Below are 17,869 nucleotides of genomic sequence, written 5' to 3'. Positions count from 1 at the left end.
TTGCTGGCTCCGTGACAATACCTGCAAGGCAGGTGCCAAGCAAAGGACAGGGGACTGCCAGCTGGAAAAAGGCTATATTCACTGTGATCAATCCCAAAATTTCTTCTGCTGATAAATAGCACAGGATATTGTTATTGAGAGGACAAGCCCCCTTTAACTACAGCAGGAGGATGCCTTTGCACATCAGCTTGGCTCCCTTTCCAATATTCCTTCTCCGGGTATCCTGCAAAGGATCTCAGCCTGTCCTGAGGGGGAGCACTGGCAATGCAAAGGAATCATCCCAGCTGCTTGCAGGAGCAGCAGCACAGCAGGTACCAAGAGGGTTGGATGCAGGCTGCAGAGATGGTGACAAACTATTCCCCTGACTTTATTCCTCAGCCCTGTCTCCCTCCAGGAGGGATCGGTCAGATAATTAGTAACTTCCACTATTCAAAAGTGTTTTCCTCAAACAAGAGACTGGCCCCCTTGCTCATTCACCAGCAGGAACTATTCTAATTTAGTCTGAGAATACGAGAATGCAACCCACAAAAGATATCCACCATCTTCTGACATTCTCAAAAACATGTGGAAGTCTAGTTACTACAGCCAAAGAAGGTAAGGAAAACTACTTTAAGTTTCCCAGTAACCACCTATCACAAGACCAGGACATAGAGATGTCACCACAGTCAGCAAAGCTTTAAACACCTGGGATCCCAGCATCACAACCAACTGCAGTCTCCAAAGGGAAAACAGCTGTTCTGTCTGTGGGCCACCCTTCACAAGACATCCCAAAGATGCACCTGGATTTTTACCTAGTGGGGCATTTCCTGATTTACTCTGTAGCAAAAGCTGCTTGGCTAAATCCTGTAAGATTTAATTCCACTCTGGCTAATGTCACCTGACAGAGATTTTCTGAGGGTGCTCAAGCACCGCAGACTTGAAAGGGGATTTCAGAACAAGGTTACGTACAACACACGTCACTGGAGATAAAGTCCTTGTACCCAGCCTGGTGGGAGCAGCCAACAAACTCCTTCACCAAACACTTCCAGGCTGCCACAGGTGCTGCTGACAACACTGCAATATAGAGCTCTGCAACCCAGCACTGAGGATAAGGCCTGGATGGGAAAAGAGGTAGGGATCTCTAACTCCTACCTGTCTCAAAAACAGACATCCAGGCAAAAGCATTAGGTTGCATTTCCAGTTTTTAGAGTGTGAGTTTGATAGAGTGTGATGCAGCCCTCAAAGAGCACATCCTCTGCACAACTCAGACATGGTTTTCAAGCTGACCAGGTCCCAATGAAAACACAGTTAAGAAAGCATGCTCAGAAAAGCAGAGCTGTGACACATCCTTGTTAGAGAAACCAAAGGTTTCACTTGACAATCTTGCAGGTCTTTTCCAACCTCAATGGTTCCATGATTCTATGATTTACTAAAAACGAGAAACCCAAGCTCTCCAGGATGCAGAAATGGCTCATCTGAGCTGGTTTCTTGGCCTCAATCAAAACTTACTCTTCCAACCATACTGCTTCCCATCAGCATGGCCTGTGCCTCCCTGGCAGTACCTCACCACCCTTGCTGCCTGTGCCTCTCCTGCACCACCCATCCACACTCCACAGAACAACCAAGTGACTACTGGCCAGCTCTTCAGGAGCAAACTCTGCTTAATCCATCCCAGCTACTGCAAATTCTTTCCTCCAGGTAGATCCAGATGGATCCTAGGCTGCATCAAAAGAATTGTGACCAATATGTTGAGGAAGGGGATTCTGCCCCTCCACCCCACTCAGGTGAGATTCCACCTGCAGAGCTGCCTCCAGGTCTGGGGTCCAACATCAACAGGATATGGAGCTACTGGAGCAAGTTCAGAGGAGGCCACAGAGGCCCTCTGCTCAGAAGCCAAGTGCTGTTCACCTGGGCTCCAGAGAGACCTCAGAGCCTCATCCAGTGCCTAAAAGGGCTCCAAGAGAGCCAGAGAGAAACTCTGGACAAAGGCTTAGAAGGACAGGATAAGGGGGAATGGCTTCCCACTGCCAGAAGGCAGGGTTAGATGGGATACTGGGATGAAATTCTTGATTGTGAGGGTGGTAAGGCCCTGGCACAGGTTGTCCACAGGAGCTGTGGCTGTCCCAGCCCTGGCAGTGTTCAAGCTCAGACTGGATGGGGCTTGGAGCAACCTGATCTAGTGGAAGGTGCCCCTGCCCATGGAAGGCAGTAGAACAAGATGAGCATTAAGGTCCCTTCCAACCCAAACTATTCTGTGATTCCATGATCCATCCCCTGCCTGGACATGCCCACATCTCCTCTCTTCCCAAGGCTGAGGGTGCTTGTACCCAGGAGGGGTCGTGAGCCTCTAGTCTTTGCCCCAAATGGGGCTCTGTGAGCAAACACCCCCCAGAGCTGCAGCAGCTCTGGACAAACAGGCCCCTGTGCTGTCAGACTCAGAAATGATCCCTAGGGCAAAAGCTATTGACACAAGGTGAGGGAAATCGGAGGTTAAGAATAAATTTATTGCTCATTACCATGTTCTTTTCTCACTGGCCTAGCTAAGGCCTTCTGCTCTCTGTGACTCAAGTGTTTCGGTTGGGTGCTCCTGCTCTGCTCTCGGAAAGGCACCTGAACAGATGGAAGAAAACATGCCACAGCAGGACAAGTTTCAAAAATGGAGTGTGCTGCCAAAAATCTTAACTCAAAGTTTCAGCAAGAAGTCTCTCCTCTTCCTGGGATCCTGCCTGTAGCATGGCATCTAGTGACTCAGCTAGCAGCTGAAAAGAAAGTACCTAAAAAACATTTCAAAAAATACTTCTAGAGCTCTTACTAGGAAATTCAAGCAGGTGAGACACCCAAAGAGGGCATGAAGAGATAACCTGCTGCCCATGCTGGGCTACAGGGACACCTCAGTTGCATTACACCAGCGATCAGGGACAGCCTCCTACAGTGCAGGCAGCCACGAGCTGAAGGACAGGCTGGTTCTGGCACAGACCTGCAGTCTCCTCAAGGTTCTGCAGCCTGGCCTAGAGGACTTGCACTTACGAGGCTGAGCCAGGAATTTATTACTTCTATTTAACCAAGTGCAGCAATGCCCATTTATTTATTCATTTGGGAACCAGATCTCCACACTCTGCACAGGTATGTGCCCAAACAAAGATGCAAAAGAAGAAAGAGCAAAATCCAAAAGAGCACTCAGGTTCCCAAGGTGCTGCTCAGGCAGAACTGAGGCTGTTGCTGAGCTTGTTCTTCTAAACTCCTGCAGATCCCCAGGTGCTGAGGACCCTGCTGGCACTGTTTTCCCCGAGGCTGAGTACACACTTGTACCCAGTGCAGCCACAAACCCCTCTGGGAGCAGCACCAGTTATGGCTGAGCTTGCACAGGGCACAAGATGTGCCTCACCTTTGGTACTCCTGCACTTGCACAGGACAGAGGAGTGGTCAAGGTCTCTCTGAAGTGATGTTGTGGTTTCTAGGATGTGTCTGATAGAAGACTCTTAATAGGTGAAAGACAACAAGTTACCTTGGAGTTGAACCCCAGCCATCTGGGTCAGCTCTTTTCACAGCTTTCCAGAGCCTCCAGAACTTGGGCTGTGAGCTTTGGAGCAGCTCTTCTCCAGTGAGGGTGTGGAGGAAAGGCATGCTTTAAACAGAGAGAACTACAATTAAGAATATTGGGGCTCTAAACACAAGTGACCACCTCAGGAAAAGCCCAGGCTGGCTGCCTACATGGCTCATAAATGTGCACTGAAATCACTCTGAAAGCTCCAGATTCAACTGGGAACAACTTCTGGTCTCTGAGGCTCTCAAACAGAGCCCTGAACTATGAACAACTTGTGTCCTTCTCAGAGTTTTACTCAGCATCTGTCCAACACAAGAAAAAACTTGGGATGCTGTATGAATCATAGAATCATTAAGGTTGCAAAAGACCTCAAGCCCAACCTCTGACTGAAGCTCATCACGCCCACAAAACCATACAGCAAAGTGCAATTTCTACTTGTTTATTGAACACTTCCAGGGATATCATCACCACCACTATCCTGGGTAGCCTGTTTCAAGGCCTGACCACTATTTCAGTGAGGGAATTTTCCCAGTGTCCAACCTGAACCTCCCACAGGCCACCTTGAGGCCAGTTCCTCTCCTCCTGTCCCTGTTCCCTGGGAGCAGAGCCCGACCCCCCCGGCTGTCCCCTCCTGCCAGGGACTTGTGCAGAGCCAGAAGGGCCCCCTGAGCCTCCTTTTCTCCAGGCTGAGCCCCTTTCCAGCTCCCTCAGCCCCTCCTGGTGCTCCAGACCCTTCCCCAGCTCTGTTCCCTTCTCTGGACATGCTCCAGCCTCTCAATGTCTTTCTTGTTGTGAGGGGTCCAAAACCGACCCCAGGATTCGCGGTGAGGCCTCAGCAGTGCCCAGCACAGGGGGACAGTCACTGCTCTGCTCCTGCTGGCCACACAACTCAAACCAGCAGTATGGAGTTAACTTCACTTCAGCATTTCTGAATTACACAGAAGAACCTGATGAGTTCTTTAACACTGTTTGCTAAGACTTCAATAAAACAAGAAGTGAATTCATTCCCCTGAACCAGTACACTATACGTTTGGATCAGCCAAACACACACTACCACTGACCTGCAAAAGACAGGAGGAACAGCACAATCTGCTCCTCTGTTTGGAGAGAAACAGAAGCCACAGCCAGGCACACTGACATCAAATATTCCCTCAGAAAAGCATCTCCAGGAGGACAACTCAGCTGTGTGCTCAGGCTTCTCCTCCCAACCACCAGCTTTCTGGTCTATGGTGGTGGTTGCAGGGAGGCAGGAAGAGACAGAAGTGTGTGGTGATGCTGGCCAACACTTACACAACAGTTCTCAGTGGGGAAAAAGGATACCACAGTCTGACATGGACAGTCTCATGGGTTAAGGTCTACATTTCCTGGCTCCCAATCCAGTAGCCTGCTTTCAAACCAGATGGCTTCAGCCTACAGCTCTGTCCTCAACAAGCAGGGGGCTCCCCAGCCACACCAAGGAAGCCAAGCAGGTTTGAGCAGGGGAGTTTTTCCACAAAGTGCAGCAGAAGGGCAGTTGGAAGGCTCAGAGCAGGCAAGAGCTGAAGGCTGTCTGTGGGAAGAGGAGAAGGCAGGTGTGATGAAGTAGAACCATCCTGCAGGGACTGCAGCCCATTTTAAGGATGGGCCTGACCAAGCTCTGCAGTTTTGGATGGGCTTCTTGGCTTCCTCTTCACCAAAATGGGTGCAACAGTTTTGCCAACACTTAAAGGTGAGTCATAAGGCAAAGGAGGTTTGGAGATTGTTTTCTTGTCAAATCAAAACCAGGAGCTCTAATAGAAAACATGAAGTACCAGGCAGCACTTGCTACTTCTGCCTGCAACACATTCCTTTTTCCTTTAGATGAGCAGCTGCCATTCAGACACATCCCTTCCTCCCACAGGTTTTGAATCAAGTCATTTTTCACCCCACCTCACCCTTACAGATTAAGCTTTTACCCTACTTTGCAGAAAAACTTGCATTTAAATTTCCTTTCTTCAGCTGCTGTAAAAACCCACCTTGTTTCTCTAGGTCGCAGTTTGCTCTTCATGCTGAGCACTTCCAGCCTCCTTGCACTCCCAGTTTTCAGCTTAGAAAAGATTAAAAATAAATCCAATCTTTCTGTTTTAAAACCTGGGAGTTCAGAGAGTCACAGTATCTGAGATTGTTATAAACCTTAAATCTCATCCCTTGTGGAAGCCTGCTCATTGCCATCCCATCGATACAAAACCAGGGCCTGCACACATTAAACCAAGTTCCTCCCAAATTGCCGTGTTTCTAATTTTTTTAAATAAGCATTTTCTGGCATTATCAGTCCAGAAGCCACTTGCTCAAGAGTGTCCCAGATAGTTAATCCACCAGTGACTCCTGCCCACTACTGAAATGAAAACAAACATCCAACCCTCTGAGACTACCGAGGAGAAAGACTGTCAGCAGTTCTCTACCATCAAAATTAATTTAAGCCTGAAGAGATGCTGGGTTGAGAAGAAGTATCTTGGAAATAAAAAAATCCATATGCATATCAATCAGTACAAGGCTGCAGCCTCACCTTATGTTTTGGAGGCAGTTTGGGCACCACAAGATGAGGAGGATCCAAAGCTGTTGGAGAGTGTCCAGAGGAGGGACACGGAGCTGGGGAAGGCTCTGAGGAGCAGCTGAGGGCACTTGGCTCGTTCAGCTGGAGCAGAGGAGACTGAGGGGAGGCTCCTCGGGGGCTGCAGCTCCTCCCGAGGGGAGGCGGAGGGGCAGGGGCTGAGCTCTGCTCTGGGACAGGGACAGGAGCCCAGGAAGGGCTGGAGCTGTGCCAGGGCTTGGGATGGATCTCAGGGCAAGGTTCTTCCCCCCGAGGCTGCTGGCACTGCCCAGGCTCCCCAGGGAATGGGCCCGGCCCCAAGGCTGCCAGAGCTCCAGGAGCGTTTGGACAGCGCTCTCAGGGATGCTCAGGGTGGGCTTGTTGGGGGGTCTGGGCAGGGCAGGGGTTGGACTTGGGATTCTTGTGGGTCCCTTCCAGCTCAGGATATTCCAGGAATCTATGAAAAGCCACAAATTGCAACACAATATCCACCTCCTGAAAAACTTCATTGTCTTGTAATGTAAGTCAGAATCACAGGGGGAAAAATATTACATTAAGCAAAGGCAACTGTTAACCTTCCAGATTTCAGCTCTTATCACTGAACAAACACTCCTTACCAACCCCAAAAACCATTCCATAACATGTGCTATTTAAACCCCCAAATAATGCCCACCTGTTAGGCAAGAGTGAAACCCAAGGCCTTATTTCTGAATTCCACCTCAGCAAGTGTCTGTAACTGAGCATGTCATTAACAATGACAAGCACAGCTTTGAGGGCTTCAGCTTCATTTTCTGCTGTCTCTATTCCAGCTTTGAAGTCAGGGACTATTTTACATCTCTACAGTTTGCATTTCTGCCAGCAAACGCTCTGCGTTTTGTACACTGCCCCCGTCAACACACAGCCAGCCAGATGGAGAGAGTGGCACCCAACACATAGAGAGAGGAGGAAAACTGTCATTTTGCAGATGACACCCAGTTAAAAGTGACATTTAAAGAGAAGACAAATGCTTTCAGGTATTACATCTGCCCTCTCGGCTGCATGTGGGACTGAGCACACCACCCCTCCATCCTGGCACAGGGATGCAGAGCCAGCTACACTGACAGGAACTATGGAATCAAGAACGCAGAGAGACACCCAAGTTCCACATCAGCATCCAAGTGGAGTGACTGTGACTGCTGAAGTGCCATTAGCACATTCAGGGAAGGAGCACTGAGCCAGAGAAGGATTTTAGCCAGCTCCCTCCCTTTGAAAAATGCTATAATGGACAATTTTATACTGAAAAATCTGCAAAATCTGGTCCATCAGATGTGCAGAGAAACTACAGAAAGAAAAACTACTGCAAACATCTTTGTCTCCAGCTGCTGCATCCTGCTCAAAGAAGAGGGTTTGGCAATATTTCCTTGTGCCCAGGTCACAGAATGTGCCAAACATGACAAGGTAGCACAAAGACAGGCAGATCTTCCCTGATTTTTTAGAGCAGTTAAAGTTCATCACTTTTGCCTTGCAGAGGACTCTTCCCTCTCCCCCCATTAACCCATGTGGTAAATGCCATCTGTGTTACAAAGCCAGGGTGAACTCCAGTTCGCAGCCCTACACTGGGAAAAGAGCTGCACATCCCACAGGAACACCCAACCAGTGGCCACGGCAGGCTCCAGCTTCACTTTGCTTTGTACAAAGCACACGTGTGTGTCTAGGCCTTATGCCAAGCCTGAAGGTTTTTCTTAAATCCTTCAGTTTTTCAGGACTTCAAGTAAAATCAATAGACACCAGAGGTGACAAATAACTTAAGCTGGACTGTCCCCTCTGTGGGATCCACTGCAGACAAAGTAGTAACAAAACAGAGCAGGCTGCAAGGGCAGAAACCAGCCATGTCCCATCTCAGCTGTTGTGACTCCCACGATTTTATCAACTGTGTTGACAAAGCAGGATACATCACTGTCGGTGGTGGCTGAGGTCACCTGAACTCTGCCAGAGTTCACAAGTGTTTTGACAATGCACCCAGACACTTGGTGAGATTCTTGGGGTTCTTTCTGTGCAGGGCCACGAGCTGGACTCAGTGATCCTTGTGGGTCCCTTCCAACCCAGGAGATTCTATGACTCTATGGTTTCTGGCACTGTGGTCTGCTGGGAGCCTCACAGGACTTAGGAGATAAGTCTTGAGCTTTGAAAGGACTTCACTAAACCTCTCAAAATTTGCCAATTATATAAAAATACTCAAGTGCTCTGAACCCTTTGTAAGTTGTAACAATACACCAACCCAAACTGCCCCCACTCAAGTTGCTCAAATTGGTGCCAAGTGGCCTCAATTACCTGAGCTCAGGCAACCCTGAATGAGATAAAAATCCATACACAGCTGTTCTGAGCCAACCCCATCACTGGAGGGCTGACAGGACTAAGCAGCATCTGAAGCAGTGCTGTGACTGTACTGCTGCCCAACTATAGCTGGAGAAAAACCAGCTGTAAAATTCCTAGAGCTCAGGAGGATGCTGTTAACTTGCCCTTAAAACAGAATCACAGTTCCATCCACAAATCAGGAATTCCACCCCAAAAATAATTTAATAATAACTTAAATAATTGAATTAAATCACCTTGAAGTGATCTCATGCACAGAAACAAGACTGTTCCACCATACTGCTGGAGAGCTATATTTGATTTTTTTGGTAGGTAATAAACAGGTAGAGAAGCCTCCCAAGGTCACAGGATGCTCCATAGGTCAACAGCAGCAAGACAAAGGTGGTCCCTCATCATCGTCACCCTGCAGCACACGTGGCCAGGATGTTCTCCCATTCCACAGGAAAGGGAGGAGGGAGAGCAGATTAAGGTGACCTACATTACTCCTGCTTTAAATATACAGGAGAATTGCTTTTATTTTACCTACCTCATTCCTCCCTGGCTTCCTGTCCCACATAGGGTTGGCAAGACCCCTCTACCTAGGTGGGATGTGCAGGTGGGGTGAACCCAACCTTAGCCAGGGAAGCAGAAAGCAAGTTTGGGCATCAAGCTTGAACTCCCAAGAAACTGACTTTGCAAACAGTGCTTTCAATGGAGATGACAGATGTTTCTGTGTCAGCCCTCAACTCCATCAGGTTGCTTCACTGGTCCCAGTGGTTGGCTCAGCCACTAGAAATCTGGACCTTCACTTACTTGGGGTGACAGAATATAAAGCAGCAACTGAGAACAGCAAACTCCAAGGGAAATAAAGTCTAACTACCAATTTAAACAAGATCTTGTCAGGCAGCAAATGAGCAGGCAAAACAATCTCAACTAATTCTACTCTTGCAGAAGCACAACATGGTCACCATCACAGTCTGACACATCCAAGACACACATTTTGAATGGCAGCATCCTGATGTGCCCAAAGTTCAGGTCACAGTAAGGAGAGGCTTCCAACATCAGCCCTGCTAAGTGACTGAACTCAGGTCCCTGGCCCCAAAAGGAGCAGAACTCTTCTCCTACGGAAAAAAAAAAACAACCCATGAAACAACTGGGGAATTACTCTGATTTACTAAATTCAGTGAAGGAGTAGAGACCTGACTGGCTCCCAGCCCAGCACCCCCTTCCTCAGGTGAGCTGCATTTCCTCCAGGAGATGGCTGAGGTCAAAGCGCTACCAGATCTTCTGGAAAATAAATTAGGAGGTGTCTGCCATGGTACAGGAACACAGACAACTTGAATGTGAAGAGTCAGCAGTTTGACAGAGCTTTGTCTGAAAAAGCATTACTGAGTTTAAGTGAAGAGTTAACAGCTGCTGTGCCTAAACAGGCCCTCAGAGCACAAAAACTCATTTTGCAGGAGCCACCAAGACCCATGCAAGAGCTCCCACAGGAGAGCAGAAGCAGGAAAGCTTTAACAGTGGCAGCCAGAGCACACAGCAGAAGCTGAACCAAACCTCATTCCCCCTGCATGGCTGGGAGAGGTAGAACATTATGCAGTAAAGCAAAAAGCAGTGTTTGAGCTCTGTGGAGTCTGACCGGTCTGACTGAGCTCCCCACCAGCCACGGCGCCAGTGGCACCGTCCCAGCAGCGCTGCTGTGTTTTAATGACCACAAACAAGGCAAGCTGCCCTCATCTTGTAATCCATTAATTCCTCCCAGTTCAGGAGACTGAGCTGTTTCACTCAGAACAAAGACAGGAGCTGCTGCCTGTGCTGTTCCCATGCTCAGCTAATCTCTAGGCTCTTTCAGTCATGGATGTGGATCTGCCCAGACTGGTCTTGTGACAAACCCTGGGCCATGACCTGGTTCCCTTTCCTGGATCAAGGAGTTCCTTGATTCCCACCCAAACCATTCCTTCATTCTATGATTCAAACATTCTGAGTCACTTCTCTCCCAACATAAGCATCTTGGAGAACATCTGTCTTGGGCAACAGGAGCAGCTACAGTTGCGCTTCTGGAATGTGGGCCCTTGCCTTTCAAACACTCCTCAAGCAACAGGCAGATCGTCAGTGATGGAGGCAAACAGCTGGCTTACAACTTCTCTTTTCTCCCAGGAAGTCTTCCCCACCCTCTCTAGTAGCTATTTCTGCAAAGAGAACATGAAGATTCTGCTGATTATAAAGGAAATGAGCACTGGGCCCCATCAATGAATCTGCAAAGCATTTATATTCCTCACACTGAATGCAAACCACTCAGACAGTGGTTGGACACAGCAAAGTTTGTTTCCTGCAACTCCAGATCCAAAGTTGAGCAGTTATCCAGATGAACAGCACTTCTCCTAGGCATCTGCCAGAGGTGCAACTGTAAAGAACGTGCCAGCTCCATTCTATAAAGGAACACAGCTCTTCAGCACATGTGGATTATTCCAGTCTGCTTCTGTGTTAAGAGTAAATATTTAAGAGAATCTTTCACATCACACACTAACTCCCTAGTGGTACACATTTGTGGTTTTTTCAACAGAATTAGGAAAGAGCAGTAGGTTTGCTGTAGCTGAAAGCTTGAAGCCTTCAAAGAAAGCTGGAAGAGAAGCAAAGAGACTTGCAGCCTCTCTCCAGAGCTGTGAGATAAAAAACATGTCATGGTAAGTGGTGACCACCGGCATGGGCAGAGCTGGGAACACTGGCACAACCCAGCACACTGACAGCTTCAGATTTCCTCCCCACCACAGTATGTCCTCTGACTCAGCCTGGTAATTCACCACAAGCCAGAGCCAAAACCCACATGTAAGCTGGGGAAACCACAAGAACACACCATGGAAGACAATGACACTTAATTAAGGGTTGACAGCATTTTCTGCTAAATATGTGGGTGAGGAGACAGTAACAGAAAAGCTCCTCTAATGACTTTTAGCTTTTTAATTACAAAAAATGCTTTCCAGAAAGCTAGAGATTAATCTAGCTATTGACATTGCCAAAAAGTCAAACAAACAAGTGCCAGGCTGCTTAGGAACTGAGTATTTCAAAGACCCTACCTAAGAAGGAAAAGCTCCAACATCACCATATGATCACTGGCTTGTGCAGGGCTCTTGGAGAAGCCAGGCTCCTGTCCACAGACTCAGTCTGCGAGTTCTCTGCAAAGGAGGTGGAAAGCTTGGGAAAGGCAGCAGCTTCTTTCCCCTTAGCACATTTCTCCAGCCAGGCACGTAAGCAATGCTGGGCTCTGATGAGGTTTGTGCTGATGGAAATCAAGACCAAGCCCACTTCACACAGGCCACAAATTTGGCTTTTTACATGACCCTCTTCCTTATGCTTTTGTTTCATTTCAGCATTGAACAGTCTTTGGCTTTTTGCAGTGCCTTGATTTCCCTCTCTGCTGTGGTCATGTCTTTTCCTGTCTGTGAGTGCATTCCCATGGCAGAAGAGCTGGCAGCAGGGGTTCAGCCTGGTGTGTGTCCTCATCCCAGCATTAGAGGGAAACACAAGTATCTACACAGGCAACCTCAGCCAGCAGCAAACATCCAAACCATGCTTGGCCAGGAATTCTGCTTTGCCAAAGACTTACAGAACACAACAGTATTTTTCTCCTTTGAGCTCCTGCACTCACCACAGATTTAGAAATGGTGATATACCACAGAAATGTGTCTATCAGTAAGAACTTACAGGGAATCCACACCAAACAACTAGGGCTTTGCACCTGCACAATGCTTCTGCCTAGTCCCACAGATATGATCTGACAATCAGTCTGATCTCACTAAAAATTATGCTGTTGGGCACATTCATAAGGTGACCCAGCTTGTAGGCCTGGGAGATGGGTGAAGGACAGCAACACTGTCACTGGATTATCAAACAAATCAAAGGGGACTATCAGAGATCTTGGTTAGAGACTTGGAAAGACTTAATGGAAAAAGAAAGGTGCCTACCTTGGCACCTGCTGTTCTGCAGCTGTTTATGAGTTTCAAGGCCACTCTGGATGGGATTTGGAGCACCCTGGTCTAGTAGGTATGGTAAGGTCCATAGCAAGGGGTTGGAATGAGATGGTCCCTTCCCACCCAAACCATTCCTTCATTCTGTGATTCAAACATTCTGAGTCACTTCTCTCCCAACATAAGCATCTTGGAGAAAAGGAGGTACCAAGGCCTCTGTGTTAAACCAGAGTGTGTCCCAAAACTGGCAGCCTGCTCCAATATCTGCTGCCCCCACTGTCTTCCCTGGGACCCAGGGGAGATCTATGAGTGCCCCCATGGGATCAGAGCATCTGGGATGGCAGGACCTGCTTTGGCTCCCACTTTCCTGCAGCCAAGATAGCAGAGGGAGCATCTCCTGCGAGCAACATGGCCAGCAGCTCCCTCCCCATGCTGTGGATGGGAGCATTGAGCATTCACTTCTACCCAAACAAAGTCAACCCTCTTTGCACTGAGATTAGCAAATACTTCCCCCTCTCACTCTGCTTCTGATATTCCCCACTGCAGTGCAAAAGGTGTAGTGATTTCTGCTTTTTGAGTCACAGGTTAATGACCCCCACAGAACACCTGCAGGTCCCACATGCACAGATGAACAGATCTCCTACCAGCAGGTCCCAGCAAGCACATGGTACCACATTCATGTCAGGAGTGAGGAACCTGCCAGGCCTCTAGAGATTAATTACAGTACATGGGAATACACTTGGCAGCCCAAAAGGATGGATGGGAATAATCAAACACTGACAAAGCTGAAGCAGCAAGTGATGAGAAGAGCTCTCAAGTCTTTGTCAGGGTATCACACAGCCAAGGCAGGAGTATTTCTGGAGTCAACTGGAGCTAACCGAAAGATGTACCCATGAAGGAAGAGGACGCTGGAATTCCTGCTGCTGCTTTTCAGGCTACAACCACCTTATATGGGAAAATCATATTTATTAAGATTATGCATCTGGCAAGAGCCCATAATGGTCACGTCAGTGAATCACTTCAGTAATAGTTCCCAAATTATACACTGTTCATACTGAATCCACTCGGGTCATTCCCTGAGGAGCTCTTCCAGAGAGGCCCATGTGCCTCCCAAGTGGGATGAGGCAGTGGCAGCTCTGCCAGCCTCGGCCCCAGCAGTGCTGGAATGGGCTGTTATATATTGGTCAACGCCAAATGCTGGCTAATGAAAATGAGACTAATCATTCCTTGCCCTGTATGTTCTTGGGGACTCATTCTCCAGCCTGCCTCGACACTGATACAGAGAGCTCAGCATCCTTTGGGTAGTGCCCACACCTCCCTGCTGTACACACTGCCGTTCCCAGCTCCATCACACCAGCTTCCCTGCACGCTTCCAGCCGATTCATATCTTAAAGAACAATTAATTTGCCAGAGCAGCCTGAATTCTATTTTCATTGCCTTCCTCCTTCCCTGCAGCTGAGCTGTGACTTATTGACTGTGAAGTAACTGCAGGGTCTTTAAGAGTTCAAGGCGCGGGGTGTTTTTCTGCCTGCTCCTGCCTGGCTGACTCCCTCTGTAATCATCCTCGCCAGCACCATTTCACGCCACAGAGGCATGTGACATCCAACTAAGCTGTGAACCATAATCATGCTGGGGATGATGTTTACATTTGATTTTCCCTCAAGCTGATAAGCTCTCTTCAATTTCCCCTCTCCATCGAGTTGGTATGAATTGAACTGCTTATGCCCCACAGGGTGGAATTCTTCTCTTATCTCTAATCTGCTCACTGAAAAAATTGCTTCAGCAACCCTTCAAAAGTCACTTCAAAGTTATCACTGCTAAGAGGTAAGAGCTGCATGCAGTACTGTTTCTGGGCTGTCGCAATCAATGCTCTCCCAGTGCTTTTTGGAGACAGCCACACAGGTGCCACCACCACACAGAACACCTGGCTGAGGCCAGGATCTTCATTTTGCTCTTTCAGCCAGAGATACAGCAGGACAGCTGTCCAATATGAGTATAAATCCTTTCATAAAATCATTTCAGCTCCCTTAAGCATTAGAATCCAACCTTGAAGAACACAATGGAGGCTTCTGCTCCAGCTCTGGACCGTAAGTGATGGGCAGACTCCAACAGGAGTAACAGGAGACCTGACCAACAGAAATAAATCTAACGTCAACTCTACTTCCCCATTAGACTGAGAATTCTCACTTTAGAAAGGAGATGGTGGAGGCCAGTTCTGCTGTCCAACATTTGGACAGTGCCAGTTCTTTTGTAGTAAAAGCTCTCCCATAACTCAACCATCCTTGACAAAAAGGTTTCCAGGCGCTGTGTCTCCAGACTGCACCTGGCTAGAGGAATGGTGATGCACCACTTGCTTACCCAAGCACCCCCGGGATCATGGCACCCCAGCCTAAACAAGCCTGGTACTCTCCTGTCACCCCACAGCACCGTACCTCCCCACAACACCTCTGGCTCCTGCCCACAGCTCACCAGAACCTTGGAGCAGCCCCTTACACTCCCTGCAGTCCCTCCCCAGAGCATGAGGGTACAGATTCAGGGAGAGGGCACAGCAAGCATCTGCACTCATTAGATTTTGAAACTCCCTTTCAACTGGCTGGTCACAAAATTTTTTAAAACTTCAAAGCCAAGGTCTCAGGAAGGGATGAATTTGGCCTGTGTGTTCATAAATGAGCCCTGCTGCTGGCAATAAGTGAGGTTTTCTCCCTCAAAGCATGAGATTTCCCTTCAGAACACTCAGTACCTTAAGTCAACTTACTGCCAAGGCCTCCCAAACTTCCAGCCCTTCTCCATGCAGTTTTACTTCTGAATCAGACTAATTCTGATAACTGGTAATTTTTCTATAATTACTGAGGGCTTGGGGAAGGTCTTTGCTGGCCTGAGCCACAGTCTGGATTAACCCTGCCATGTTGTTCAGGTAGAGTACAGCACCCAGATGCCTCCTCTCCAGCCAGGAGCCAGGCAGCAGGTTTCAGCCACGCTGCTGATCCTTCATCAACAGCACATGCAGAGCAGTGAGCACAAGGGGAGCAGTGTGAAGCGCCCATGTAGGTGGGTGATGGACACTTCAACACCTCCACACAGCAGCAAAGGCACCATTATGGGGATTTGTCACCCAGTTCAGACCATAGAGCAGAGACAACCCCAGACCTGCACCACAGCCTACCCTGTGCATGTGCAGCCATGACTTCCTACAGCCCACCAAAGGCCACCTCCATCCCCCAGGCTTTGCTCTTCTCCAGCAAAAACTCATTTGCTGTTGTGCATGTTGCCCCCAGCTCCCCAGGAGCTCCAGCTACAATTGCAGCTGAGGCCAAGTGACACAATCTGGACACTACCCAAGTGAGGAGTAAGCAACTTGACTTGAGAAATCAAAGCATCAGTGAGATTGCTGGCTCTGTTTCATCTTTTTTACTATCAGCGTAAGGTAGATAGCCTACAGGTTCATAAACTCAGATTTACGTGTTCACAGAAGAAAAAAAATACAGTGTCCCTGCTTAAACCCTTCCTGAGCAACAGCCTCCATAGACACTTTGACTAGTCGTGAGCAATGACCCTCTATCCTTCCCAACAAACAGGTATGTGACAGAGAAATCTGAAGGACAAATTATATTTTAATTGTTCATTGGTGTCCCTCCCCATAGCAGAAGGGTGGAACAAGATGGGCCTTATGGTCCCTTCAAAACCAAACTGTTATGTGACTCTGATCAGCAAGAGGTTCCCTCTCACTCCATTGGCATCACCTGCCACCCCTGCCCGTGCTGGGAAAACATTCCCAAAAAGAGGTGCAAGGGTGTGTGTGGCCTTGGGAAGGCAGGCTGCAGGCTGCCACCCCCTGCATTTCTTTGCAGCACCGAGGAACTGCAGCAGGACGGCTGGGGACAGCTTCCCTGAGCCTAAACCTCGGCACCTTACCCAAAGTTACACACTACACCCACACCCCCGGCGCGACAAATGACATCAGCGAAACGAGCTCGGCTTCCACTGTAATTAGCTGGTTTTCAGAAGATCTAATGATGCTCATTTAAAGGCGTGACGACACGGAGATCGCTGGCATCACACAGCCAAACCCTCTGAGCACCCTGGACTCCAGCAGGTGCCCGGAGCTCCGCGTCGGGCCTGCGGAACAATGTGTCAGCCCGGCAGCGGAGGGGCTGAGCATCACGGGCACGGCTCAGCCAACAATCCTGAGGCTGTTAATGAACTAGAAACAATTAGGCAGCAGCGAAGGAGGGGGCAGGTGCAGAGGTACAGCCCCATGGCCCCATCCTGCCACTCAGAAACCCCAAACCTTTTGCTAATGCCGTGGCGGGCTCGGGCTCGCTCGGGGCCCTGACAAACGGGCCTCCTCCGCGGGAGAGACCCCTGCCGGCGGCAAAGCCCCCCGCCCCCACTGCCAGGGTCTGCCCGGCCCCTCGAGCAACCCCTCCACCCCTGTGGGAGCGACCCCCGAGAGGGGACGGGACAGGACGGCCCCGCCACGGCCTTCCAGGCCCGGCCGAGGCCGGTTCGGGGCCTGGGAATAGCGCTGGAGGTGGGCGGCCTGTGCCCCGCACAGTGGTTCGGGCGTCGCCGCTGCCCCTCGGAGCTCCGAGATGCCCGAAGGCAGAGACGGGGGAGTCCCATCCCGGTGTCCCCCGGTGTCTCCCGGCGTCCCGGGAGTCCCGCGCTGGGGGCGGAACCATCCCGGGTCCGGGGGAGAATGGGGGAAAGGAAGCAGCAGTTGGACGGGACCACGCGGTGGCTGGGGGGGGCGCACTCCGGGAACGGGGGAGGCTGGACCAAACCACTCCGAGCACCCCGTGGGGGGGCCTGCCGGGGTTACGGCTGGGCTGAACCAATGCGAGCCGGCGGGACACGGGGACACGCCGGGGTTCGGCCGGGTGGGGGACAGCCAGGGGCGGCCCCCGGTGCTCGCGGCACGTTACCTCCTGACGCGTCCGGTCCCCCTACGCCGGCCTCCGGAGTGATGGCACCGGCACCCGCCGCGGCCGAGCCCTCCGCCTCCTCAGGCACCTCCAGCTCCATGGCGGCCGCGGGCAGGCGCAGCCCCGGGGCAAGACAGGCCCCGGACAGGCCAGCGCCCGCCGCCGCGCTCCTCCCGCGTACCGGCCGCGGCGCGGGGGACCCTGGGAGCGCCGCGGACCATAGAACGCGGGTGGCGCCGCGGCCAGACACGCCCCGAACAGTGCCGGAAGTACAGCGGGGCTTTTCCGCTGGAGTTAATTACGATGCAGCGGAGAGCTGTCGCGATCGCGAGGGCTGTGGGATTCGAAGCGGGGGACGGATAAGGAAGGCCGCAGCAACTCCCGCCGCTCCCTCACGGTGCGGCGGCGGCGATACCTTCGGCGGAGGGGGAAACACCACAGGGTGGGGGCGGGGCCTGTGGTCACCATGGCACCGGGGCGGGGCTCCGTTGGGGCGGGGCCTTCCTGCCAGTTGCTATGGCAATGGAGGCGGGGCTCCGGGGGTGGGGAGTCTGCCGTTCGCCATGGCAGCGGGGGC

General features: G+C 50.4%; 1 protein-coding gene across 9 annotated transcripts in view; it reads right to left on the bottom strand.

Moving 5' to 3' along the window:
- PIP5K1C (phosphatidylinositol-4-phosphate 5-kinase type 1 gamma) overlaps positions 1-17,708 on the bottom strand; it is a 49,487-nt gene extending 31,779 nt beyond the window's left edge. For 3 of the 9 annotated variants that reach the window (XR_004500356.1, XM_015651527.3, XM_015651528.3), the window contains exon 1: positions 17,293-17,703. Coding sequence is in view for 7 of the 9 variants with exons in the window: in XM_015651527.3 (XP_015507013.1) it covers positions 17,293-17,392 (100 nt within the window). In the remaining 2 variants the exon portion in view is untranslated. Of the gene's footprint in view, positions 1-6,047; positions 6,164-17,292 lie in introns of those variants that run through there. The other 6 variants (XM_015651526.3, XM_019009105.2, XM_015651532.3 and 3 more) reach the window with 5 other exon arrangements.
- Positions 17,709-17,869: the final 161 nt, after the last annotated feature.

The sequence above is a fragment of the Parus major genome, chromosome 28 (genome assembly GCF_001522545.3).
Source record: "Parus major isolate Abel chromosome 28, Parus_major1.1, whole genome shotgun sequence".
Taxonomy (NCBI): Eukaryota; Metazoa; Chordata; class Aves; order Passeriformes; family Paridae; genus Parus; species Parus major.
The sequence above is the reverse complement of the archived record's forward strand: the minus strand, read 5'-3'. Positions and strand labels throughout refer to the sequence as shown.